Source organism: Fundulus heteroclitus, chromosome 18 (genome assembly GCF_011125445.2).
Source record: "Fundulus heteroclitus isolate FHET01 chromosome 18, MU-UCD_Fhet_4.1, whole genome shotgun sequence".
Classification (NCBI taxonomy): Eukaryota; Metazoa; Chordata; class Actinopteri; order Cyprinodontiformes; family Fundulidae; genus Fundulus; species Fundulus heteroclitus.
Window position 1 is genome coordinate 11832882 of NC_046378.1, and position 26165 is coordinate 11859046.

Below are 26165 nucleotides of genomic sequence, written 5' to 3' on the forward strand. Positions count from 1 at the left end.
ATCTGGTGTGAATGGGGCCCAAGTTTGAGCTGCTGTGTCCGAGGAACATTGAAAAAAAAAAAACCTTCTTTATGGAAATATAACATTTTAAAGGCCTTCAGTCATTTTTCAGCAAAGCTTAAGATGAAAGGGTGGAAAAAAATCTTTACAGTTTATGGAAAATATTTAGCTTTGTTCATATAATTACTGTATTCAATAGTCTGTAGTATATAAATAAAATATACTTGCAGTATTTGAATCAGAAAGCTGCACAGACACTGAGCACATTTTAATATTCATGAAATGTTGTCATGCTAAGCACAAAACAACGAATCTCCTGTAAATCCTCCCCAAACGCATGCAGATTGTGGAAAAACACTAAACCCAGTGTCCAGATGTAATACTTAAACTACTAATCTTCCCACAGTAGTAACACTGAGGCGCCTAAACCATCTGAAATTCGTTTTTCAATGTGGCAGCGTGCTCCAACACATGGGTAGAGTAAGAAAATGATCACAGGAACTCCAGGAGCAGATGGCGAGGCCTCCACAGAGCTGAAATCCACAAAAGGACAGTGGGAGGTTCTCCAAGATGCTGACAAAACACTTTCAAAGCAGGATAAAAAGGAGGATTAGTGGTGTAATGCAAAGTTTGTCAAAAATCAATGTTAATTTAACGGCTTCCTTGCCTTCTGGAAGTACCACTTAGTACTCGGCTGAATATTACTGCATTTTAAATTCCTCTTGCTCTATTCCCTAATTGGTTAGGCTGTTCAACCTTTGGTTTGCTCGAGGCCTTTAAAAACACGTCTTGACTTTTTTTTTTTCAAAAGAATCACCTCTCTTATCATCATTAAAGTTCTTTTTCTCAAAGAAAAACATGCGACGTTAAGAGACATCCTGGACGTCTTAAAAAAAGACTTATTTACACAGATTGTCACATTTCGTTTCGCATTACTCATAACTATATCTGTTTCTCCGCAGTGCAAAAGCTTATCCCGTCAGAATTGCTTCTACTGGCGTAGTCTTTAAATCAGCGGTGTATAATGCCCGTCTTTTTCCCCCTATCATGTCCAGCTTAATGGAGAGCAGAATGGTGCTCTGGATGCTGTAGCTATGCCAAACATATTTGCTTTATGAAGGGAGGCTTTATACTGTTTAATCCCCCCCTTGACGCCCAGCCTTTGATGATTTGTTTTATTGCGTTTAAGGTATTATTCGCAAATTAAGGCCAATCTGACAGGAGAAGAGGGAAACAGGGTTAACCAGCACATAAAAAGAGAGATAGAACAGAGAAAGAGACCCTCTGGCTTTAATGGCTTTCTGTCCACAACAGCTTTCTTCTTGCTACTCTTCAGTAAAGGCCAGATTAATATAGTGCACGACTAAACCCTGTCCGCAGCTTCTCCCACCCGAGTTGTAGATCTCTGCAGCTGCTCCAGAGTTATCCACGGTCCCCTTGGTTGCTTCTCTTGTTTAATGTTCTCCCTGCCTGTGCTGCCATTTCAGGTGTTGTGGTAAGTTTTCCAGTTGTGCCAAACTCTTTCCATTATCAACAATGGATCAAGCAGCGCCCTGTGACATATTTAAAGTTTGAAACATTGTTTTGTCATCTAATAACGCTTTAAACTTCTCCACATTGTTCCCGCCAAAGTGTAGCTTCGTCTTGTTCATTCGTTCACCCATGAGCACTCGAACGTGATCGCTCTACACTGGTCCGTTTAACTTCTCTGAGCAGCTTACCACTATAAACACCCTTTTAGGATAACTCAACTTCAAAGTTTAGTTTAACCATTTATTCTTATTACGGCAGAGAAATGATTACAAGTTTCAGCGCTGGGGCTCTTACAACATAACCTGACCCTAGCCAGATTGATGTCGCTCCGCCTAGCTTCACTTACATCATAGCTCTCAACTCTCACGCATTGACCGTGTGACACACGCATTTCATCAATTGCACACGCTCACACGCATTACTTTGAAAATCTCAATCTTACAATGAAAATCTCACTCTTGAAACGCACGCGTACGGACGCATAGCGTCATGGCGGAACCAAATTGCGGTACATTGGTTTCCGCACGTCCAGTAGTAGAGGTAACACAGCTGCAAGGACCGCCGCCGCGCAAACAAGTTTCCCTCATCCAAAGTGAAACACTTGTACGGTCCGTGTCGTGTGCGAATTAAATGGTAAGTCTGCATGTGTTATTACAAACTGTAACATGAAAGCGAAGTCCGTCTAAAGTAGTGACCGTCTTGAATGGAACAACAGCGCCCCCCCCCCCCCCCCCCCCGTCAACAACCGACCAGCACCCCCCCCCCCCCCCCCGCCATTCAGACAATGGCGGCTCGTCGAGGAAGCAAGCGTTAACATTGATGCTGCTATTTCTTCCGTGTTGTACAATCTACCTAATATTGTTTCATTAAAAGAACATCAGAGAACGGCTCTGAAGGCTTTTGTTGGTGGAAACCATGTTTCCGCCTTTCTCCCGACCGGATTTGCCAAGTTTTGTTTTCCTGGGCGCGCCTATGGCGGAGCGGTTAGCCGTTAGCGCGAACCATGTTAGGAGGCCTTTAGTCCTCGACGCGGTCGGCCCGGGATCGACTCCGACCCGTGGCGCTTTGCCGCCTGTCTCCCCCCCTCTTCCTGTCAGCTCACTGTCAATAAAACGCGTGCCACTACAGCTGCAGACACATAAAAAAAAAAAAAAAAAAAGTTTTGTTTTTTCCTGTGTCGCTCTCACAGCGTCACGGGTTAGCTTCGGTGTGACTGGTTGAAATAGCACGTCGATAAAGATGACAGACAAGTGGCTTATCCAATCATATGCAAGGATTTTTGATAAGGCCCAGCCTTCAATAAAGGCAATTCCTATGGAGAGATCCCAGATGGATGTGAGTGGAGCTAGGCGGAGCAAAAGTCATATGGCTAGAGTCAGGTTACTTACAACAAAGCAGCAAACGCAACGTCCCGAAGAAGAAGTGCTCCGAATCATGGCTGCCTCAACTTTTTCTAAACTTAGACACACCCCTAAAATTGAATAGTCTCCTGACGTGATAGCTGAAGAAAGAATGTGTGGCCATGGAGACATCATCTGTGGTGAGCGTCTTAGGTGTCCAACTAAACACATCTATTCCTCACGGTACCAACGTTCCCATAATCAACCCCATTTATCAGTTGAACAAATTCTCACTTTTAACAGCCGAAATAATGCAAACATTTTAATGAACACGTTATTAAGAGTCTTCATGGGAAACCTGTGGAGCCGAATACTAATATCTTGAGAAAACATGTACCGTTTTCCTTCCACTTCACATATACTTCATATATGAGAGCAGCTGTGTGCCGCTTTATATTGGTCTGTCGCAATGAAATCACAATAAACACATTGAAGTTTGTGGTTATGGACAACACCGTTGAACATTTCAGGAGGTGTGAATATTTTGGATTCTAATACACTGTGGATGTTTTATATCAAGAGGCGCCGCTCCCTGACCCTACTCCCTCCCTCACTGTGGATCCAGGAGGAAATTTAACATTTGCTCACGTTCTGCTGACATCGGAGCAACACATCATTTATTTACTCATTTTACATCTCAATGAAGATGTAAATTGATTTCATAAAATCAGTATCCACTTGAAACTGAGTCGGTTAAGCAAAGACCATCCAGAGAAAGGAACTTGGAGGATGGACTGATTGATTGGCTATTAACAAATTCATGAGCACTTTAAAGCAGGGGCGGCCTGCAGCCACAGATAACCCACTTTTCCAGCTGACACACTGACCATGGAGTCTGCACCGGCATGCTGTTAGCACACATTTGGTAATTGGTTGGAAATAATGGAGAGATTGTTTTTTTTTTTTTTAACCTGAAAGCACATTTTAGGTTGCTGGTGAGGTTAACATATAAAAAAAGCTCATGCAGAATTCATGAGCAGTATTATCTCAACCTTTTTTATCATTTTTGCACACGCTTATAACACGTCGTTCAGGTCCCAATCTTCCCTGGATTCTTGCTGCACCGATGCGGCACTAATAATGAATTCTTAGAAAGTTCTCCAGGAAAATCCTGCAGTCTTGCAGTATGCAAGACAGCAGCTGGATGGAGCGTATCACCGTGATCCTTCTCCAGGAAAGGTGCAGAGGAGACCACTGTCCTCGCTTTGTTTTCTACTGTAAAATGATCAGTTGCATGGCAGAATGGGTCCCTAAGCAGAAAGCCTGACTGATTACCAGCAATTACTAGCTTGCTGTACTTGTATTATTCTCTAATTGTTGAAAAGTGAAACTGTTTAGTGTTTGATTTTTGAAAACTGAATGTTCATGTTTGCCTAAATCTGTGTATCAAAGTGCAACAACAATAAAAATAAGTATTAAAGATAAAAAAAACTATAAAGTTTTCATATTTCAGCTGCAGCAGTGATAGTTGTAAAGCCTCTTTTTGAACCCTCACAAAGAGTATGAGCGACTGTTGGTTCTGCTCTTATTTTCAGCTAGTGGCTTATGATGCTGCCTTCAGATTGTTGTGGTTTATAGAGTAAAATGAAGACATTTCTCCATATTGCTCACTGATTTTTGGCTAAATGTGGGGAAAAGGTAACCTGACTCCGCCAGATGGATTTGCTCCGCATATCCATCTGGAAACCTTCCGTTGAAGTAATTTTGGGAAGGGGCGAAAATACTGGTTAGCTGATTGGCCTATGTTGGTGATAGACGGGCCAAATAAACCAATCAGATCAACGAAGCATATGACGTACTAACAGCGACGACGAAAACACAACCACAAGCTCTTGCCGAAACCAGACGGGAGAAGAGCAAAAACATCTTTTCCTCTGAGAAAAGCCTCCAGAGCAGTGTTTTGCTCTTCTTTCAGTGAAGAAATACTCTGTAATTCCGATAAAACTTGCTCGATAGCCACGCAAACGCTAGTTTCATCGGCTGAAGACGCCATGTTCTTTAGACTGAACTTTCGCGATTCTCGTTGCGTCACACCTCAACCCGCCTCAAAGCCAACGCTGATTGGACGTTCGTTTGGTGAACGGCTCCAAATTTTCTTTAAGTAACCAGACTGATCTGCGAGTGAAACCTTGAAAGCTCGCAAGATCAGGATGGTCTCACCAGGCTAGGGAAAAGACTGAAATTGTACAAAAATAACTAAGAAAATCAATAAGGTGTGAACAGAACAGACAGGACAACGTTCTGCAACTGAACGGAAAATAAGTGTATGGGTGATGTTGCTGTTTATCAGAAAAACAGAAGCAGAAAAGATTTCTGTGCATAAATTCACACACTGAATAAGGACTTTTTGCAGCATTTTCTAATCCTTTTTGAAAGCTTTGTCCAGATCTTAAGGATTGTCATACATTTTTCCTAAATATACTCTGGTTTGTGTTTGTTAGCATTGTCCATCCCCTGTTCACTTTCTGTACCTAGTCTGTTTCTGAGTTTGATCCTCTCCTGCTTCCTGGACGTCCTCAGTAACCTGTGTCTTGTCTTTACATTAGTTCACCACCTGTGACTAATGTCTCACCCACATCCACTCGCTTTTTCATGTCTACCATTACAAATAGCCCTCATTAATTACTGTCAGATCCTTTGCTCAGCGTCAGCCACAAAGTCATGTTTTGTTCTTCTTTAATTAGATCCCTCTGTTGGACTTGTCCAGCTATTAATCATGATAAATGTAGAGAAGGCTTAAAAGAAATTGAAAGGATCACCAGCGGACCTAAAAAAAATCTAAGGAAGTGGTGAAACATCTTAAAAACTGATTTAGGAGCTAAGAGAAACCAAAAGCACACTTCAGATAGTTTTACAAAACTGTGTTTTAATGTAACTTCACATATTTTCAATGTGCAATGCAACTGTCTCCATAATCCTTAAAGACTTTCACATTTTGTCACAATAAGACCAAAAACTTCAGTGCATTTCAGTGAGATTTTATGTAATAGATCAGCACCAAGTAGCGTACATTTGTGAAGTCGAAGAAATTATTTTTCAAACCTCTTTGCGTGCGAAAATCTGAAAAGTGTAGCCTGCATTTGCATTTAGATCCCCTCACTTTAAAAAACCCACACATAAAACCCAGTGCACCTAATTGCCTTTAGTAGGAGCAGAGTCCACATGTGTCTAACGTAGGCATCAGTATAAGCAGCAGTTATTTGAAGGCCTCAAAGGTTTGATAGAGAACATCAGAGAACAAGCAAGCCTCAGGAAGATGAAGGAACAGGTCAGGAAGAAAGTTGTAGAGACGTTTAACGCAGAGCTGGGTTATAAAACAGTGTCCCAAACTCTAAATATCTCTCTGACCAATGTTTAATACATCTTTTATTTGCAATTTTTTTGTTGATTGGCACACTCAGCGTGAACATTGATGTCTTTGATTTGTGTCTTGGCATTGTCCCTCCAAAAATGTCATTATGGTTGCATAATGACATTACTCTTGGTTTTTGATTTGAAAACACTGTATGACACACCTGAAAACACATACATGCCAGCAAATGAATGCATTAATCAGAGAGGCAGCCACGAGGTCCATGATGAGTGGAGGAGCTGCAGAGATCCACGGCTCAGATAGGAGAACTGCATGCTGGGTGTGCATTAGACACGCTCTCCACAAATCTGCCCGTCATGGACAAGAGACAAAAACAGATCCACCGTTGAAAGGAAGTCATATATGTGGGGGAAACAAAACACATGTTGAAGAAGATGATCTGGTCTGATGAGACCAACGTGTGCAAAACCATTGAGGTTCACCTTCCAGCAGATCAACAGCCCTAAAGGTACAGCAAAGGCTACAAGCGAAGATTAGACAAAGTCCAGCCCTCAAGCTAATCACGAAAACTTGGCAATACCTGAAAACTGTCGTCCACCACTGCTCTCCACCTAATTTGACAAAGTTTTTTTCCTAAAGAAGAACTGGGAAATAGTCTCTTGACGTCTAAAGTTGGAAGAGACATGCCCCAAATAGATCCTGTAACTGCAATGAAACACTCTTCTGCAAAATATTGACTCAGTTAGGGTCAATGCAAGTGTACCTCCCACACCGTTCAGATGCTTGTTCATAAGATGCTTTGAAACCTCGTGTATCATTTCCTTTTTATTTCTGTCACAGCAAGTTGGGTAGTTTTTAAGTTCCTGAAACACTTCTCAAAATGTCTGCACCTTTTCCTTAGCTTTTAGTCGTTGTTTTTTTATGTGTGTGTGTGTGTGAAAAACTGGCAAAGAAGAGTTTGGTGATCAGGTAAATGGAAGCCCCACAGAGGGTTTATCTTAAACATGTACCATCTATCACACCCTGTTACAGAACACCACTGTGTACATTTAGGTTTAAAAAAGACCTAAAAAAACAAACATTTGCCAATAAACTACTCATTTATTTAGAATAACTTGTTACGTAAGAAACGACTGAGTTAAGTTGTATTAGGCCATAATATGATTCTAAATATGATTGCTACCAACTCCCACGGGTTCCTACTAGAAAGTAATTGAATCTTGGTTGAGTTGAACGCGTCACTGTTTTAGTAAAAGATGCAAAAAGCTCAGTGCATTAACTGAAGCTCCAAAAGCAGTGTCTCTAAGCGACACCTCCGTCTTTTTCCACCCTCAGCTTGATGCAGTCGGGACTTTAACTTCCCGTCAAACAGAAGGCTGAGCTGGGTCGAGAGGAGCGGCGGCCTTGACGTTAGAGCGCTGCAGGCCTGTCATCCCACGCCGGGTCTCAAACAAAAAAAAAAGGCCCAGAGCTGCGACCGGACTCCGTCAGCTGTGGTTCCATTCCTCCCGCTCCGGTGTCAGCTTAGAGGGATGATTGAGCCCTCGTGTGTGTGTGTGCAGGAACCCGTGTGCGCGGAGTGTGTTTAAAGGTAGCAACGCGTGTAATGAAGCCGCGCTGCAGCGTTATCAGCTCGTCCTGTAATGGCTCTGCTTCAAGCTGCATTTGAGGATAACCAAAGCTGCCATGGTTACTGGCATTAACAACGTCCCGAAGAGACGTAGCCCTCAGGCGCTGACATTGCTCCAGCCAACCGCCCCGTCACTCCTCCGGTGAATAAAACTCTGATTGCCAGTCCGCTGGTGATACATGTCAGGATTCAAAAACTCTCTGCTCCTTATTAGATTGTGGTAATGCATTATGGCGTGACAGAGCCAGTGTGACTTTAGGGTCTCATCGGTACAGAATAATGAGTGCAGCTACGTCACTGCGTCTCCTCTGGTGGGATGTGCAGAAGGGTGTTTTTGTTTTTGCTTTGCTTTATAAAAAAAAATAAAAAATTAGGAGTGGAGGTCAATAAAGTCAGAGAAAGAACAGCCTCTTTGTGTGAAATTTATTCTGCACCGGGACTCATGCGGGGTGAGCGGATAAAAGATTCAGCAGGAGGACGAAATTGGGAGCAGAACGAGAAGAGGAGGTGATTCGTTTGACCTAAAGGGTAGCCATACATATTCAAACTTAAATTGTTGCATTCCCTGAAGAAAAAGAAACAGCAACAAACTATCCCCGCCTCTTCTGCTTGCACAAGCATTTAAATGTAACGTCATTACTGATAGTGAGAGCATTTCATCTGATAAGCAGATGATGCTGACAGCTGAAGTTGCTCTGTTATTATAATTCTGTTCAGTCCATTAGGATTACATGTTAATGCTGATTTTCCGGCCTTGAAAACCCATTGTCACGTCTACATTATACCTTTTTTTTTTTTTTTTTTTTTTTTTTTTAGTTCTGCCTGAAACTGTACACATTGTTTCAACATTTGTTTAACACGTAAAATGTGTTTAAGTTTATGTTCCCTGCACAGCTTACTAGACTGACTGCAAATCAAATAGGACCTTTTATGATTTGTTGCTTGTTTTTTTTTTTTTTCATTAATGGCGTTCTTCTTGCCACTTTTTAAAAAACACAACCTTGGTGGAGAAATTGTTTATTAGTTTCAGCTTGACTATATCGCCAGCCTGAGCTATGGAGATCTGCAGCTCCTCCAGAGTTACTCTTGGCTGTTTCTCTGATTTATATAATTTATATCACTAGATGTGCAATTGTATCATATCTGTCGTTTGTTGATGAAGTGAGATTTGAAAATCTTGGATGTTGTACATAACCAATCCCACTTTAAACGTTTCCACAGCTCTCTCCCTGACTTGACTGCTTTGTTCCTTGGTCACCGGGATGCTGTTTGTTTAATAACAACCCTTTTGGGCTTTGAAAGAACAGCTGCATCTATGCTGAAATTAATTCACACACTGGTTGACTCTATCATATATATGCAGATGGATGAGTTCAAATCAAATATCGGTATTGGGGCCCAAATTATTTAATCTATATGTAAGAGATAATACCCGACGAGGTTATCAGAAATTAATGGACTATGCAGAAGCGTGAAACGTCCAACCCGAAGAGGAGGATGGCTGCTTCCACGAAGCTGTGAGAACTATTTAATATCTCTTGTTGTGACATATAAATTAAACTGTTTAATGTATAATTGAATGTTTTAATTACCATTAGAAAATAATATATTTGTGTCATCTGTAAATAACATTAATTTTAATATTTTTGAGACATGGAATATATTTGTATATAATCCATGTCTCAAAAAAATATTAAAGTTAGTGTTATTCACAATTGTTGTTGTCGTTATTGCTATAGTTGTCATTATCACTATTATGGGAATTTATAATAACCAACGTCCTGTTTCAGGAACTTAAGCTAAAGTGAATTCAGAAAGAGGTCTTCATACTGATGGTAATAACTGAATAAATCACAACAAAATAAGTGGAAAAGTCATCATTATCAACATTTATATATTTTTATTAAATACTTTTGATTATCTCTGTTCTGGCAGCAGACTTTCCAGAGACATGTCTTTTAATGCAGAGCCTAGGACACTCGGTGGACAGTTGGTCCACATTACACCTCGCTTTTCAATGCACAACATGCACATTTCCAAGTAACTACAATTACTATCAGTGCCAATAAGTTAATTACTCCATCTAGTCACATACATGCAAGAATATTTTCTTGTGTATTATAGTGTATAATACATCACATATGTTACACATTACATGATTACACTTCCCACTCTTTTTAAAACCTATTTCACTTCCTGTTATGGACAGATGCAGTATGCAATGCATAAATATGAGCTGTATGACAAATTTTGCCCACACTGTATACATTTTTGTAGTGTAGATCGTGTTACATGTATGTCAGTTTTGGTGGTTTCTTTTTACCAGGGATGCTGTGTGCATTGTGTGTGCATCGTGTTAGATACATGCATATTGTGTATGTGAGGCCTGATATCAAATAACCAAATAACCAAAATATTTACTAATTATGTAACTAGTAAAGGCTATGGAGCCCTAGAGGGGTCATCGCAAAATGTTTTGCATGTTGAGAGAATGTGCGCTTGTTTTACTACATTGTGCTCTCGTTTAATTAAATTGTGCTCTTGTTTAACTATATTGTGCACTCGTTTTACTAAATCGTACGCTCGTTTTACTAAATTGTGTGCACAATATACTATATTGTGCTCTTGTTTTACTATAGTGTGAGCTCATTTTACTAAATTGAGCTCTCATTTTAAGCATAGTAAAACGAGGGCACAATTTATTAAACGAGTGCGCTATTTACTCAAACGAGCGCGCAATTTAGTGAACATGGTTATAAAACATTGTGTGCACGATCTACTTAAACGTGGCCACAATATATAAAACGTGCACTCAATATTGTCTTGACACATGTAAACATGAGCACGTTATGGTATATTCGAGATCTTGATCTACCAAAACACACCCACAAATAATTAAAACGTGTGCTCGAATAAGTTTTATTAATTCGAGGACTCAATTAAAAGAAAACGTGCTCACAAATTATCACGACCTGAAAAAAAATATCACTTAAAGTGAGCTCTCCCGGGCTCCGTAAAAGGCTGTTGCCTGCGCTGGATTTTATTCACGGGAAACCAATTAAAACGGGCTGAATACATAGGCACGCCACACTTTTCAGATTTTTATTTGTTAGAAGAAAACCATGAATGCTTTTTCACTTCAAGTCAGCAAGGCAAATGTGAAAACAGATAAAGGGGAATAGTTTTACAAGGCACCATAAGTGATTTCATATGTCTAATGCAACAGTAATATTCCACCTAGCTTAAAATGACTTAGGTTTGACTAAATTCCCTTTATTGGACATGTTTTTTCATGCATTTTAGCTGCAATAACATATTTCTTAATGAATAATGAAGGCTGGGAAGAGATTGCAAATATATACTCTAACGTGTGAATGTCATCCATTCACACGTTAACAAGTAGCTCTCAATTTATCTGGCTCGTTTTGCTCTTAAATGGCCCAGTAAAATGAGCTGAGCAGTATTTTGAAATCATAATCTCCAAACATCCATCTGTCCATCCGTCTGGACGGAGCCAGTGTATAGTTGCTGTGGAGAGGGATGTTTATAGTTGGAGAATAATAATTACTGTGGCAGGACTCGGTAGCATGAAAGCAGAATAGTACTGACTTAAAAAAGTTTGAGTACTCTGAAGATAATGTGGCTTCTTGAGACATTTGGGAAGATAATAGTTAAAGATTTATTCAAAAGATCACTTTAATCAACCTTAACACACTTTCTAAACCAAATGGTGTAATAAATAGTTTTCCTTGGAGCAGTAAAGAGCCATGAATGTTCCAAAAACATTCTCTGTGATATATTATTATCATGGCTGGCACGAGTGTCTTCATCACATTTCTAATTTACTTTTCAGACTAAATAAATATGCTTGCAGTTCGTGATGCAAACGGGAGCCTTGTTTTGAACGTTTAAAGAAAAAGCATATTTTTCTGATTCAGAATGTGTTCCCCTTTGCTTATGATGTTTAGACAGCTTTCAGATAGCTCAGACTGTTCTGAGACAACCTGAATAGGAAGCATTTTCTTCCAGGTATGTATTCACCGAGGGATGGTGCACCGAGGATTCATTGTGTCCTCTGAAAGTTGAGGCTCGGCCTTTTGTCTGGCTTTTCCGCTTTGTCTGCGGGCCAATTTTCCACACAGATAGACACGTATTCAGAAGAAACGCACATACAGACAGGTGAGATGACGAGGTCTTCTAAATATGCGTGACGGTGGCAAACGGAAACAGTCACCCGTGAAGACAAAGCGACTAACGGGGCACCGAGGTGATCCCTCAGCACTTAGAGGCGGCTCTGAACAGGACAGGCTTTCCTCTCGGGAGCCTGACAGCCTCCATGGCGTGGCGCCACAATGCTGGGATTAGTTGTGTTTACTGCAGGATGTCAGACACAAACACAGAAAGGCACTGACACGAAGGACTGACAGTGGAGTAATGGTGATGAAATTCCCGGGTGATGAGAAGTCTCTGTTTTTCCCTCTCTCCTGCAGGTACATGGGTGACGTTTGGAGGGCAGGTAACAGACGAGGTATGGAACGCTTTCCTACATTTCTCTTGTTTGCTTGATCGCGGTATTTTTCTGTAAACGTGGTTATGTTGAACTGATTTTAGGCATGCTCTGATGGATCCTAAAATGCTAATACAGAGCAGGTAATTCAAGCTATTAATATAAAAAAGGTACACTTTATTCAAATGATTTTTGTTGGAGAAGAGAGAAACAGAAATGCTTTCCAAGGTTTTTCCTTCTTTTACTCTGACTTACAATCAAACATGCACAAAAAAAACAGCATCTGTAAGATTTTAGTCGATCTTTTGCCGTAACACATCATTATACGGCAGTATTCACGCACTCTGCCTCACAAAAGTGTTCATAAGATTGCCGTTCTGTTGCTGCTTTGGACGTAACCTTGGGTTTACTTTGATAGTGATTAATTCAATCTCTACTCATCTTCAACTTTGTAGCAGTCATTTGACAATTTGGAATCAAAACCAACAATTTAAACTGTTGAAACATTTTTCTCTTCCTTTTTTTCTCTTCTACCTTACTGTTTTTGTGTCCATTGAACATGAAATTATTAACCGTTGTGCATATATAAATCAAGGAGAGCACTCTGTTCTTAAAGCTACACTGCCAGATCGGACACAAAAAATAAAAATAAAATACACTATTTTATTTCATCAACCCTGGAACATAATCAGTAGGATGTGTAGAACGGTAACCTCACAGCACACTGCGTCCACCACCATGTTTCAATGTTGGGATGATATTTACGATAACTTTTGTATTTGCGGTCTGAAGGTCTGAAAGATTTTAGCCTGACCTGGAGGTTTTTTTGATGAAAAGGATTCAGGATGCTAACTTTCCTTCTTGGGCCGGATGCAAGCTGACTGCTGTCACATGTCGAATACGACCGCTAAACCGAAATACGCATGATCTTTGGAAGACATTTTATTTCACGGTCTGAAATTAAATCACTCTCTATAAGACTGAGATGAGAATTTTGTAATAGCCAATCTAAAACAGTGACTGTATTGTCCTTAGGCCAGCATGCAACCAATTCATTTAGTCAAGATACCCATTTCTGCCCAAACTGGAATTTTATGTTAAGTTATGGCTGCAGTGTTTCCACATAATCTTCCTTTAATTCCTATAATCTGGCAGCATCTTGCTTCCTTAACTCCAACTGTGAAAAGCAGTCTTCGACAGTTCCTTATCCTTTGACAATCATAAAACGTTACTTCGTCATCGCTCATTTACAGAATATTTCAAAATTAAGAGCATTCATATTACAGACTCAACTAGAAATGATTGCTCATGCTTTAATTTGCTCCCGTTGTTTGAATTATTTTTGCCCCTGTGAAGCACTTTGTGAGATCAATGTCTGTGAAAGATGCTACAGAAATAAAACTCTACTTGTGTCAATCCCTCCCGCAGAAAAACGCCTCCACAACGTGACGCTTTCCCATTTTTTCTCTAAATGTAACAAAGGTCATTTTAGCCAAACCCTTCGACTCTAGTTCCTTCAGACATCAGGACACGTCTCCAAAGACGTAGGCCTCTGACCCCGGCTGCAGTCACAAACTGTGATCTCGCTTCTCGTGCTCTTCGTACCTTCTTCACCTTTGAGCGGCCTTTCTACTCATGTAGGGACAGGCCTTGTTTCTCGTTATGCGCTAAAACTCGTTCGTCACGAGACACAGAAAGCTTTTCCTTCTTGGATTTGCATGCTGGCCGGTCACTGGAGCTTCTACTTCCATATAAATGTTTCAACACATGAACATGGCACCTTCAGGCATCTGGAAATTGTACCCAAGGATAAAGCCAACACTCCCCCCACGACGTCACGCACGGAAGCAGGTATGAGCTAATGCCCAGAAAGGCATCGACAGCCAGGCCCGCATTTAAGTCAAATGCTGTGAATTGGTCACCCAGCCACAAGATCCTCCCCCGATCTCTGCCAGATTGTGTAAAATACACATTAATCTGAGTTTATCCAAACTTCTGTCTTTAAATAAAGCAACAAAACCATCTAAATAAGGTCTCCCTGACTCCTTTCACATAAGGCAAATAACTTTGGTCATTCTGACTGAGCTGCAACAGGAATGATTTCATCAGATTTACTGTCGAACTGTGAAAAAAACAGGTGGCGGCTGAACTTTAGACTTAGACTTAGACAAACTTTATTGTCATTTTGTATGCACAGAGTGCATACAGAACAAAATTTCATTTGCATACATCTTGAGAATTTCAGTGAATTGCAGTGGATTACAGAATAAAGTAACTTTGCAGGATAATAAAGTAACTTTGCAGGATAGTAAAGTAACTTTGCAGGATAGTAAAGTAACTTTGCAGGATAATAAAGGTACTTTGCAGGATAATAAAGGTACTTTGCAGGATAGTAAAGTAACTTTGCAGGATAGTACAGTAACTTTACAGGAAAATAAAATAACTTTGCAGGATATAAAGTAACTTTGCAGGATAGTAAAGTAACTTTGCAGGATAAAAAAGTAACTTTGCAGGACAGTTCCAGGAGAAAGTGCACAGTGATTTCACAGTACAGCAATTGAGCTGTAAACGATGCAGGACACATGTGATACAGAGTCCAGTTTTAGCTTCAGCGGTTCAACAGTCTCTTTATTCCAGATTAATCGGATTCTCCAGAACTGCTGACAGGTATGGACTCAAGAAGACTGAATATCGGATGAATCGATAGGTGCTTCAACAAAACTATTAGTTTGCAGACGTTCACAGCTATGCACCCAGGTTATTCTAACACTGGACAGGATTTATGTCACAATAAAGGAGGAAAGTTAAGAGCTAAATTCTGTCAGTGCTGTTTTTCCATATTAGTCTTATCATAGTTTTGTTCCTAATGATGGGAAATAAACAGTTCATTTTCTCCAGCCGCTCAGTTTCTGATATGCTTTTCCACTTCAGTTGTCCCTCTTTAATACATTACTTAACTTTTCACTCAGCTCTATCTGTACAAACAGCCCATAATCTCCCTTTAATTCCTGATCTGGATTTTTTTATTCATGAAGTTCAAGGCAATTAAAGTGATTTGTTATAGTTAAGCAATCTCTTCAAGTCTTTTTTAATGACATTTTTAGTTCAGTAGCTGTTTGGTAATGTTTAAAACGTGAATGAGCCACTAGAAATATTTAGATAACAGAATAATGGGATCATTAAGCCTCCGGATCAAGATAGCTCATTCATGTTAGCAGGTATGTAACATGGGAACTGTGCCTTTAGAGGCAGAGGACACACATTATGTGTTTATATGTGAACATAGGTCCCCTTCACGGTCTTGCTGTTTAAGATTAATATCATTTGACGTTGGTTTGAGGGTCCTGGCCCTGGTCATCAGACTCTCATGTACACAACGTGACAGAAAAGAGAGCAGAGCTGATCCTGGGGGACCGAGAAAGAAAAATGCTTATGTAACAGAGTTATTTTTCCTTCCTAAGGGCTAAGTGCCATCTAGTTACACGATGCACCCCCCCCCCCCAAAAAAAAAACTGGACTTTTTTTTTCACTCCATTATTCAGTATGTCCCTGGTGCCAACACCAATGTCACAGATATTTCTCAGCCACTTTAGGCTACTTCAACAGAAGGGAGTTATGAGGGAATAGCTTGTTAGCTCACAGGGAAGCAGCGTTAATATTACATGACTGACCCGGTGCTGAAACTCGCAGAGGAAATACCAGGGGAAAGAAAGCAACACGACCAGAGTTTGTTTATTTTGGTGCAGAGGATATGTGGCTAAACAGAGCCAGTATTGGCAGCCCCGGTACTGATGTGGGACACGCCTTAAAATAAATGCATCTCTTATTGTAGAAGTTTGAACTCGGCCCACCTGTAATGAAGGTACAGTGTATGTATTTTGGGAGGAAAAGAAAACAAAAACCCAGGTGGTACCATGTCACAAGGTTGGAGCACACAGAGCGGGCTTTTTGATCATTCCTCTTTCCAAAATCTTCCCAGATCGTTCTGAGTCCTTGGTCCTCTGTTAGTCTGTCTTCTCTTCTACTGAACTGGATTCATCATTATCCTGCTGAAGGACCAAGTGAAGACACATTTTGAGTTTTCCACCAGATGTTAGCAGACACTTATTTATATTTCAAAGTGTCAAAGACGTCACGTGCTTTATGAAGGTTGCCTTTGGAAAAGAAACCAACCTTTACCATCACAGATCCTCCACCAAACCTAACCGTCAGCATCAGCTGCTTTTCCACAAAGTTGCTCTTTGTATTATGTTAAAAACTTAATCATATGACCAAATTAAGTAGCTCTAGTAAAAGTCCCACGAGCATTTAGCAAACTCTGCAGATTTATGTCTGGAAGATTTATGCCTGCCTGTTAATCAATGTGTGCTTCTGTGCTTCTTTGTCTCTCTTGTTGTGTCTCTGCTCTGTCTTCTGTAACCCCAGTGGGTCGAGGCAGATGACCGTTCATACTGAGCCCGGTTCTGCTGGAGGTTTTCCTTCCCGTTAAAGGGGAGTTTTCCTCTCTACTGTCGCTCCATGCTTGCTCAGTATGAGGGATTGCTGCAAAGCCATGTACAATGCAGACGACTCTCCCTGTAGCTCTACGCTTCTTCAGGAGTGAATGCTGCTTGTCGGGACTTTGATGCAATCAATTGGTTCCCTTATATAGGACATTTTTTGACCAATCTGTATAATCTGATTGAATTTGACTTTGTAAAGTGCCTTGAGATGACATGTATCATGAATTGGCGCTATATAAATAAAATTGGATTGAACTGAATAGGAGAGCTAATTTTTTCTTTTGCCCGTCTTCTCTGTCAAACAACCGTGTTACATGTCCTTGTCATCTATTAGCTTTTAGATAGCCTTTCTTCTCTGTACCTCCCTTTTTCTACCTCCCTTGCCATCCTCACCGCAGCACATAGTTTCCATTAATTCAGCCTTGTGGCTGTAAGCAAAGAAAATGCCTCTGTGTCACCCAGTGTTGTAGTCAAGTCACTATGCCTCGAGTCCGAGTACAGGTTCGAGTCTCCAGTGTTCAAGTCCGAGTTAAGTCCAAGTCATAAAAAAAAAATCTGAGTCGAGTCCGAGTAAAGTCCACTACTCATCCGAGTCAAGTCCAAGTCGAGTCCTTATTGATCAAGTCGAGTCCAAGTTCTGCACTAAAGTAAGCATAGCCTACATGTTTTTAAACTAGAAAAAATTCACACTCCACCACATTGCACTAATAATTTAGATATTAAAATCATACACCAAATAATATTCTAATGACATATTACATTTATAGCCTAATGATATAAAAAAAGTCGAGTCTTTTTCTCAATTTCCGAGTCAGAATGATCTGAATGTAGGAGTCAGAGTCCAAGTTCGAGTCATCAGTGCTCAAGTCCAAGTCAAGTCACGAGTCTCTAAATTTAGCTAATGACTCGGACTCGAGTTCGAGTCTCGGACTCGAGTACTACAACACTGGTGTCACCCAAGGAAAACAAAAAGCCGCGGATTGGACTCTGATCAACCTAAAACAAGATGAAGCAGAAATTAAAAGGCAATCAATATGGCCGTGTGTGTATGTGGCACTTCCATAGAATTGCAGCATAATGTTCTGTCGGGTCAAGTTTCCTCTCATCCCGTAGTTATGCATGCATATACACATTTTTCTAAGTCCTTTTATGTGTCCGTATATGGTTCTATTTTAAAATACCTGGTCTCCAGACGGAAAGTTGACATGAGTGTGTGGGTAAGCAAGTTTGCATTGCTTACTCATCCCGAAAGGTCAAACCCGGATCTATAAATTGCAGAGTGAGTTATGAAAAGCCTCAGCGTTACAGTTCTGATGCTGGTGCCGTTTGGAGTTTGGAGGGGAGGAAGCAGCGCTGTCATAAAGTCCTCTGTCGAGGCTGTGTGGGTAGGATGTGGGAGGTGTGGCGGCCTTACATCTGGGGTTACGAGGGAAAATGTTGCCTTTTATTCTTTTCCTTCTATCTGTCAAACTTTTATTTTCTATCAAGCTTTGCAGACCAGGATAAAAAAAAAGAGAAGCCTAAAGTGTCGTGGCAGCTTTTGTTTCTTAATGTGCTCACACCTGCACATTTATCAAGTTGACACAAGTTTAATGCCTTTTTTGCTTCTCGCTTACTCCTTTCTTTTTATTTGTTTCATTCAATTTCCACCATCTTGGTAACCTTTAAATAATTTTCGACCATTTGGAGCTTTGCATTAAAAAAGAGCCTGTTGTTCCATCACTGCAGTAATGATAACCCTCTGGTGCTGAGGCGGGTGCTTTTCACCTGCACTCAGTAACATGCAGAAGGGAAAACAAACACAGTTCATTTTCTCCAGCCCCTCACTTTATGATACTTTCACTTTAGTAGTCCCTCTTTCATACATTACTTAACTTTTCCCTCCGCTCTATCTGTCCCAACAGTCCAGGCCTCAGGGGCTCTCACTGAGACATTTCACATTGTGGACATTGTTCTCCATGTCCTGCTGTTTTTTTAGCTCTCTGTCCTCCTAACTTTTCCTGAAAGTAGTCAAATCCCATTAATATTCAAGCAGTTTCTGCATACTGATGGACTTTGAAAGTAATTGTTATACTAAATCTGAAAAAAAAAAAGTAAATTATGGATCATTATGCTGGTGATAGATTTGCATTACATCTTCACATTGTAACTTTGACTCACTTTGTAGCCGCATCTAAAACTTTTCAAAGGCTCACAGCAGATTTTATCGGCAAAAAGTGCACATTTTCAGCTGTTTGCAAAGACAAATCAAACAGAAATAATTCAAATGGCTCAACACAACTAATAAAAAAGTGGTTTCTCCTAATTCAGATCATTTTATACAACCTCTTCAGGACAAGCCTCCCCTTCTTACGGAGTTCCTGAGGAACCTTAGCTTGTTCTCTAACTGCGTCCATTTTGAAGTTCAGGCACAGAGCCAACAATTTTCCTAAGGGCTTTTACAAAACCAAGATAGCAGAGTAAGCCGGGATTTTTCAGGCATCCTGGCTGATTTAAACCTGGACTCGGTTTCACAAAAGCAGTGGCCATAAGTTACCATGGCAACTTCTTCTGTGCGGTTAGCCTGCTCCAGACCAGGATTAACTAATTAACTAAGCCTGGCACACAAATGTGTGTTTTGTCAGTGATTCCAGTTCTTATATGTGCATTTTGGTATTTTTATCAGGCTACATTAAAATACCACTGATTCACATTGGCATTCCTTTATCATTTAACATGAAGGTAGCCTGTACTCTTATTAACTTTTTAATCTTTACTGTTCAAATGTGTTTTTGAAGACTGATGTTTGACAGCTTGACAGAAAAGCCTTTACAGTTAAGTCACCGGTCCTTAAGGTTTGTCTAGTTTTCCCTCTGGGGCAGTGAGGAACATTGCATATTGAGTCTTTGAACTTAAGGAGCATAATGTTTGTTCTGGAGGAGTCAGCGAAACAGTGTCCTCTTGAGTCACAGAATCTGATGGGTTTTTTTTGGAAAATGGTGCAACTCCGAGCATCTTTGCTTCTTTATCAGTCATTTCTCTCACGAGGGGTGTGTGAGGGGTATATATATATATATAAAATAATCAAATTTTATTAATGTTGTTTTCTTAAAGAAGTGAATAATAATTTGTATATGTTTGCTCCCGAAACTCCTTTGCATAACAACATTTCTTAATTTTTTCAGACTTCCCTCCTGTTTTCCCTGATATTTAAGCTCCCATTTCTCATTTGCTCCTCGCTGTATTCTGTTCATGCCAAACCAACCCATGTCCATGCGTGTTTGCTGCCATGCTGCTTTTGCTTTGCTCTCGAGTCAAGCCGTTAGTTTTTCCTTTTTTTTTTGTCAGCTCTTTTCAACTCGCCATGCTGCTTCTGTTTGGCTGTTTGCATTTGTGTCCATCTCCAAGAACCTCAGCCTGAGAAGAGTTTATTTTATTTTTTATTCAACCTTCATTTAACCCGGAATGTCCCATTGAGATTAAGAACCTCTTTTTCGAGGGAGTATTGGCCAAGAGGCAGTAAAAGTTATACAATTACACAACTAAAATGCCATAAAAATTAAGAAAAACAGTCCGAATTTAAAGAAGTCATATCTAGTGCTCTCAGTCTGGACTTAAAAGTACTCAATGAAATAAGTTCAGTTAATTTCCCATCTTTTTGCAACATATTCCATGTAGACGGAGCCGAGCAAATAAAAGACCTTTTTCCCAGTTCTATGCGGGGAACCAGGAGCAACAGTATGAATCCACTCTTCTCTGTGTGATAAATTCATAGATGTAGAGGGGCAAGATTGAATAATTTAGTAACTAAAGTTGGATTTAGTGTTGAATTTAGAGAAGTGCTTTGTAATATTAATTTTATATAACTGTATAACTTTTTAGGCTAGATGTATTGTACAAATTTGACTTAGTATTTGAGGCTCCAGCAACAGCCTGTAACACCTCAGTCAGTTTCTGAAGCCACAACTTCTCCCTCTGGACCCATACTAGACGCAAAAGCTCCGTGGATATTGAGTCATTTATGTACAGGTGTTACATGAGTAGCAATTTGTGGCCTAACCGGAGCCCTCTTTCTATGGGCTTAACCTGAAACCCTTTTTCTTTTTGGTCTGTTTATCAAGTTTTTAAATGAGGAAAAGAAGAACATGTTAAAAAAGTATAGTTTAATCTAATATCCCTTCAGCTTTAGGCTATATTTTTTTATGCTTCAAATTATTAAAGCATCCTTGAATTCAGATGTATCCCCACAAGCCTAAAAGAACATTGAACTAATTATAGATGAAAGGAGGGATTCTTGGCAGGATTTGTGAGGCTCCCTCTTCTCACCAACCAAACAAATAATGTTTCTGTATGTAACATTCTGCCAAAAACTGATGTTTTATTCCAGCTAATACAGTACAAATGAAGCACAGCCTCCACTGTAAACAGACGTGCTAGGTCTGTAGGGGCTCCTGAAGAAAAGTCGCTGTCCTGGCAACTTTCAAAATCAGTTTATAGAGAGCAGGAGGACTGAAGAGAAAATCCAGTACAGCTGCTGGGATTTAGTAGCGCACCATTGTCATTAGTTATCAGCTGCCAGTTACAGCTAAGTCCAGTGTTATTCAGATCTATGAAAAAATTTCCTTTTTTATTTTTTACCACTTAGCTTTTGGTGAAATTCCAGAGTCAGTTCTGTTGAATCATGCAGACAGATTAGCCAAAAAGTTTACTATCTAAGGAAGTCCAGCAGATTGCATCGAGTCATTGACTTGCAGCATACACACCTCCTAGATGAGCATGCAGCTACAATGACCAGTCGCTTGCAATGTGTCGTTGACTTTGCAGCAATCCCTCATACCGAGCATGCATGTAGCGACAGTGGAGAGGAAAAAACTTCCCTTTAACAGGAAGAAACCTCCAGCAGAACCAGGCTCAGTGTGAACGGTCATCTGCCAAGACTGACTGGGGGTTTGAGAAGACAGAGCAGAGAGACAAAAAGAATACCGAAGCACTGATCCAGGAGTACTTTCTATGTGAGAGAAACGTACAAAAGGTAATGGGGGTAACTAGCTCCACATGTCTTCATCTAGGAAACACGGCTGAAGGCAGATAAGCTCTGAACCAGGTTTTAAGTCTAGAGGATGAAAGAGAGCACATACAGTTAGTTGTAGTAAAAGCTCAGCCAATATGTTCACAAGAGAACACCTAAAGACGGGGCCAAACGTTTCATCTATAGGAGGACATGAAATTGTTGACAGTAGAAACTCAACTGATCTGCCCCACAGGATGGTGTCACAGCTAAATGTCAGGCCTGGTGTAGCTACTATTAAGAGGGGAAAAAAAACAGAGAACACAAAGTTAAATGCTGGAATAATAGCAAATAATACAACATTGAAGACTAGTAGGAGATTGCAGCAGAGTGAGGGAAAGTGGTCTTTATGTCCTCCAGCAGCCTAAGCCTATAGCAGCATAACTATAGAGGTAGCTCAGGGTAACATGAGCCACTCTAACGATCAGGTTTGTCAAAAAGGAAAGTTTTAATATTAGTCTTAAAAGTAGACAGGGTGTCTGACTCACGGACCAAAACTGGGAGTTGGTTCCACAGGAGAGGAGCCTGATAGCTAAAGGATCTGCCTCCCATTCTACTTTTAGAGACTCTAGGAACCACCAGCAGACCTGCAGTCTGAGAGCGAAGTGCTCTGTTAGGAACATACGGGGTAACCAGAACTCTGATATATGATGGAGCTTGATTATTAAGGGCTTTATACGTGAGAAGAAGAATTTTAAATTCTATTCTTGATGTAGGTGCCAATGAAGGGAAGCTAAACTAGGATAATATGATCTCTCTTTTCCATTTTCAATACAATTAAAAGGATTTTTTAAATGGTTACTAGACAAAAGGTTATCCTCTTTCAAAATATTATAGCAGTCCTAATAGATTACCAAAGATTTGTCTGAATTAAGCATAAACCTATTGACTAGTGTTCTAGTCAACCATTACGGACACATAAAAAATGAGACCAAAAAGTTTAATCTAGCCATTACAAACGTGCAACACAATCACAGCACATCAGTACAAACACGTCATAATGCTGTCAAGCAAGATGGTGGAAACATTATGATTTTGGCTTTGTTTGCAGCAATGAGACCTACGTTATAGTCACGTTACGGGTTCTACTTGAACTCCAGCAAAACCGGATCAGCAACAGAACGGTGATCCCACACACAACAGGTTGAATGAAAAGAAATGAATCATGGTGTAGCAAAGGTCCAAACCTCAACTAGCCTGAAAAGCATGTGTTGAGACCAAATGAAAGCTGGGAATAGAGAATCTCTGGATGATTTGACATGATGTTGTAATGAAAATAGACCAAAATGTCTACACAGAAAATGTCATACAGAAAACAAATATATCACGTCATTGTTGCTTATAAGGGCTTCTAAAACCTGTTAAATTATTGGGTGTACTTAATCTTCTTCCGTTTCTCTACTAATAGAGATAGCAAATTTTTATTTTCCATGATTGATTTTTTTTTCCACCTTTGGTAGGTCACATAAAGGTATGTTGCATTAACTTCACAAGTTGTGCTACAAGCAATTATGTTAAAGGTGCCATGACGTCACTGTATAAGCCATTTCATGCAGTTGATATTGCTGCATATGTGAATTCTCCAAAGGATTTCATTAAAAAAAAAAACAGCATCAGCGTGTTGTTTTGTCAGCCCAAATGTCTTCAGTAAAAGGGTTGGGTGCGGTAATGAAATGCAGCTCTGCTAAGTTGACTTCACTCTGATTGGCTACAACCATATTTGGAAATCTGGGAGGGGGAAGGCTGTTTGCTTGATGGTGGGCTCTGATTGGAGAATTTTTTTTTATCATTTTTTATTGCTGTTAAAACAGATGTACAATGACATTCAGATTGTAGTGTTTAGCAGTTGTTACAATTAACTTGGCCATGTACAATATAACAAGAACCACACAGCATTTCAACATTTTTATATTTTTGTAAACCCCATCCAACCCCAACTGTCCCTGTGCCGGCAAAAAAATATATATATCTAAATAATTAAATAATAAAAATAAAATAGAAAAAAAAAAGGAAATTATTATCCCAAAATTAAAACTCTTTACATTGAGACTTGTTTACTAGTGAGAAGGGAGAGTAACAAGTTTATCAAAATAATCCAGTAAAGGGCCCCATACTTTATAACATCTGTTGGTCGATCCTTTCAGAAAGTATTTCACTTTTTCAATTTTTAGGAACATCATCATAACGGAAAGCGACAAATAGGGATTTGCATTCTAGAAGTATTCTCCTTCGAGGCACCAGAGTTGCAAAAGCAATAACATTTGCTTTGCTAGAAATCCCTGCATCAACCCCAAAAATAGCCTTTAAAGGACTAGGTTTTAGATGTAGGCCAAACACAACATTCAAAATCCTAAATATTGATTTCCAAAACTCTTCCAGCTTAGAGCACGACCAGAACATATGAGCTAAGTCTGCGTTGGTGGCTCTACAGCGATCACACGTTCCATCTATTTCAGGGTATATTTTGGAAAGTCTGACTTTAACCTGATTGGAGAATTAAGTGGAAAGATAACCCATTTTCTGATCTGGCCATTTTTAAGCAAAGAGACAAAGCTGACTGAGCCTGAGCAGAGCCTTTGGTATTGAGTGTTGACATTAACACGGCCACAACAGATCATATTACACCCCCAAAACCTCAGAAGAAAGACATTTGTTGTTATGGCCCCTTTAAAGAGCAAAGCAACGTCGAGTCTCAATAAGAACAGGTTTTACACCCTTATCATACTTCTGCTTGATGAATCAGTATTTCCTGTGAGAGACCATGTGTTGTTTAGTTGTGGCTGAGAGGATGCAGCTCTTGTGCTAAATGTTGTACTTGTGCTATAGAGGGTCGCTTCTATAAGAACAAGTTACATAAACGAGTTACTTTAAATATTATTCCTGCTCCGAGTGAGCCTTGCAGCTGGAAAGCATCGCTAATGACGTTAAGATAAAACATGCTGTTGCATGCTTTAATTGGTTGTCCTATATTTCAGCTTTTTGATCAGTGTTTTAGGTCACTCTCTGGACATGTTTACATGAGGAAACGTGCAAATAATTAAACGAAAGACGAACGGTTGTCAAAATAGTAAACATGATGAATGAACTGTCCCCGCAGACCTTTTCGTATTCTCTTTTTCCCCCCTTCTGTGTGTGTTTGTGCGTTCGGTCTGACGTCTTGGCAGGTTGCAGAGCAGCTGATGACCATCGCCTATGAGAGCGGAGTCAACCTGTTTGACACAGCTGAGGTTTACGCAGGCGGCAGGTGGGTGATGTGTGACTCTGCAGGAGTTTGATGTGAAATGAGCTGATTCCAATTATACTTTACATTCTGATGTCTGACTTTGGATTGCAGGTTTGTGTTTATTTGAATTGGAAATTGACGCCATAGGTTTTGAAACACGTTAATTGCAACTTTTGACATACTTGCTTGCGAGTTCCTAATTTCCTGGTCAAACAAAAGTTGAGCGTGTATTTAAACAAGCCATTCAGCTTTAGCTGTTTTCTGTTCTTTGTTTCTGAACATTTTCATTTTGGATGGTTAATGTAAAGCTAGAATTTAGTCTGTAAGCATTTAGACTAATAAAATGGGTCAAAAAAAGAATAAAAGGGTCATAGTTTAGCCTAATATACACCTATTCATATACAATGAAATATATTTACACTGAAAGGTGCAGAGTTCAGATGGACCGGGACAAAGACACACTGTCACTTTTAGCACCTTCTGAACTTACTTCCTTACTGTGATATTCCAGCCACAAACCTCAAGGTATTTCATTTGGGATTTTACATAAAAGAATAACACAACGTGCAGAAATGTATCCACCGATGCAAGAATGGCATGAAGAAAGCTATTAGAAAGCCGTAGTCATGTTCGCAATATGCACCCCATCATGTAGAGGGCCCAGAAAAAAACAAAATTAAACTAATGGGTTCAAGTATAAAGCCCTGTGTTAGGAGGAAAACTAACTGAACACACCATCCCCACAGTAAAACATAGTGGTGGCAGCATCGTGCTGTGGTGATGATTTTCTCCAGCGGGGCACTGGGAGACGGCCTGCTGGAGGCTGCAAGAGACTTGAGATTGGGGTGGAGGTTCACTTTTCAGCAGGACAACAAGTCTCAACATACAGAATGAGCTACGATGGCATGGTTTAGATCAAAGCAAACTCGCACGTTTCGATTACCCAGCTAGAGCCCAGAACCAAATCCAAACGAGAATCTATTACAGTGCTCAAGAAGTGATGTCCCCAT

At 40.1% G+C, this 26165-nt stretch overlaps 1 protein-coding gene across 3 annotated transcripts in view; it reads left to right on the forward strand.

The window, feature by feature from the left end:
- kcnab1a (potassium voltage-gated channel, shaker-related subfamily, beta member 1 a) overlaps positions 1-26165 on the forward strand; it is a 136469-nt gene that overhangs the window by 92695 nt on the left and 17609 nt on the right. For all 3 annotated transcript variants that reach the window (XM_012874811.3, XM_012874810.3, XM_012874812.3), the window contains exons 3-4: positions 12367-12404; positions 25097-25176. In XM_012874811.3, the coding sequence (XP_012730265.1) occupies positions 12367-12404; positions 25097-25176 (118 nt within the window). The remainder of the gene's footprint in view (positions 1-12366; positions 12405-25096; positions 25177-26165) is intronic.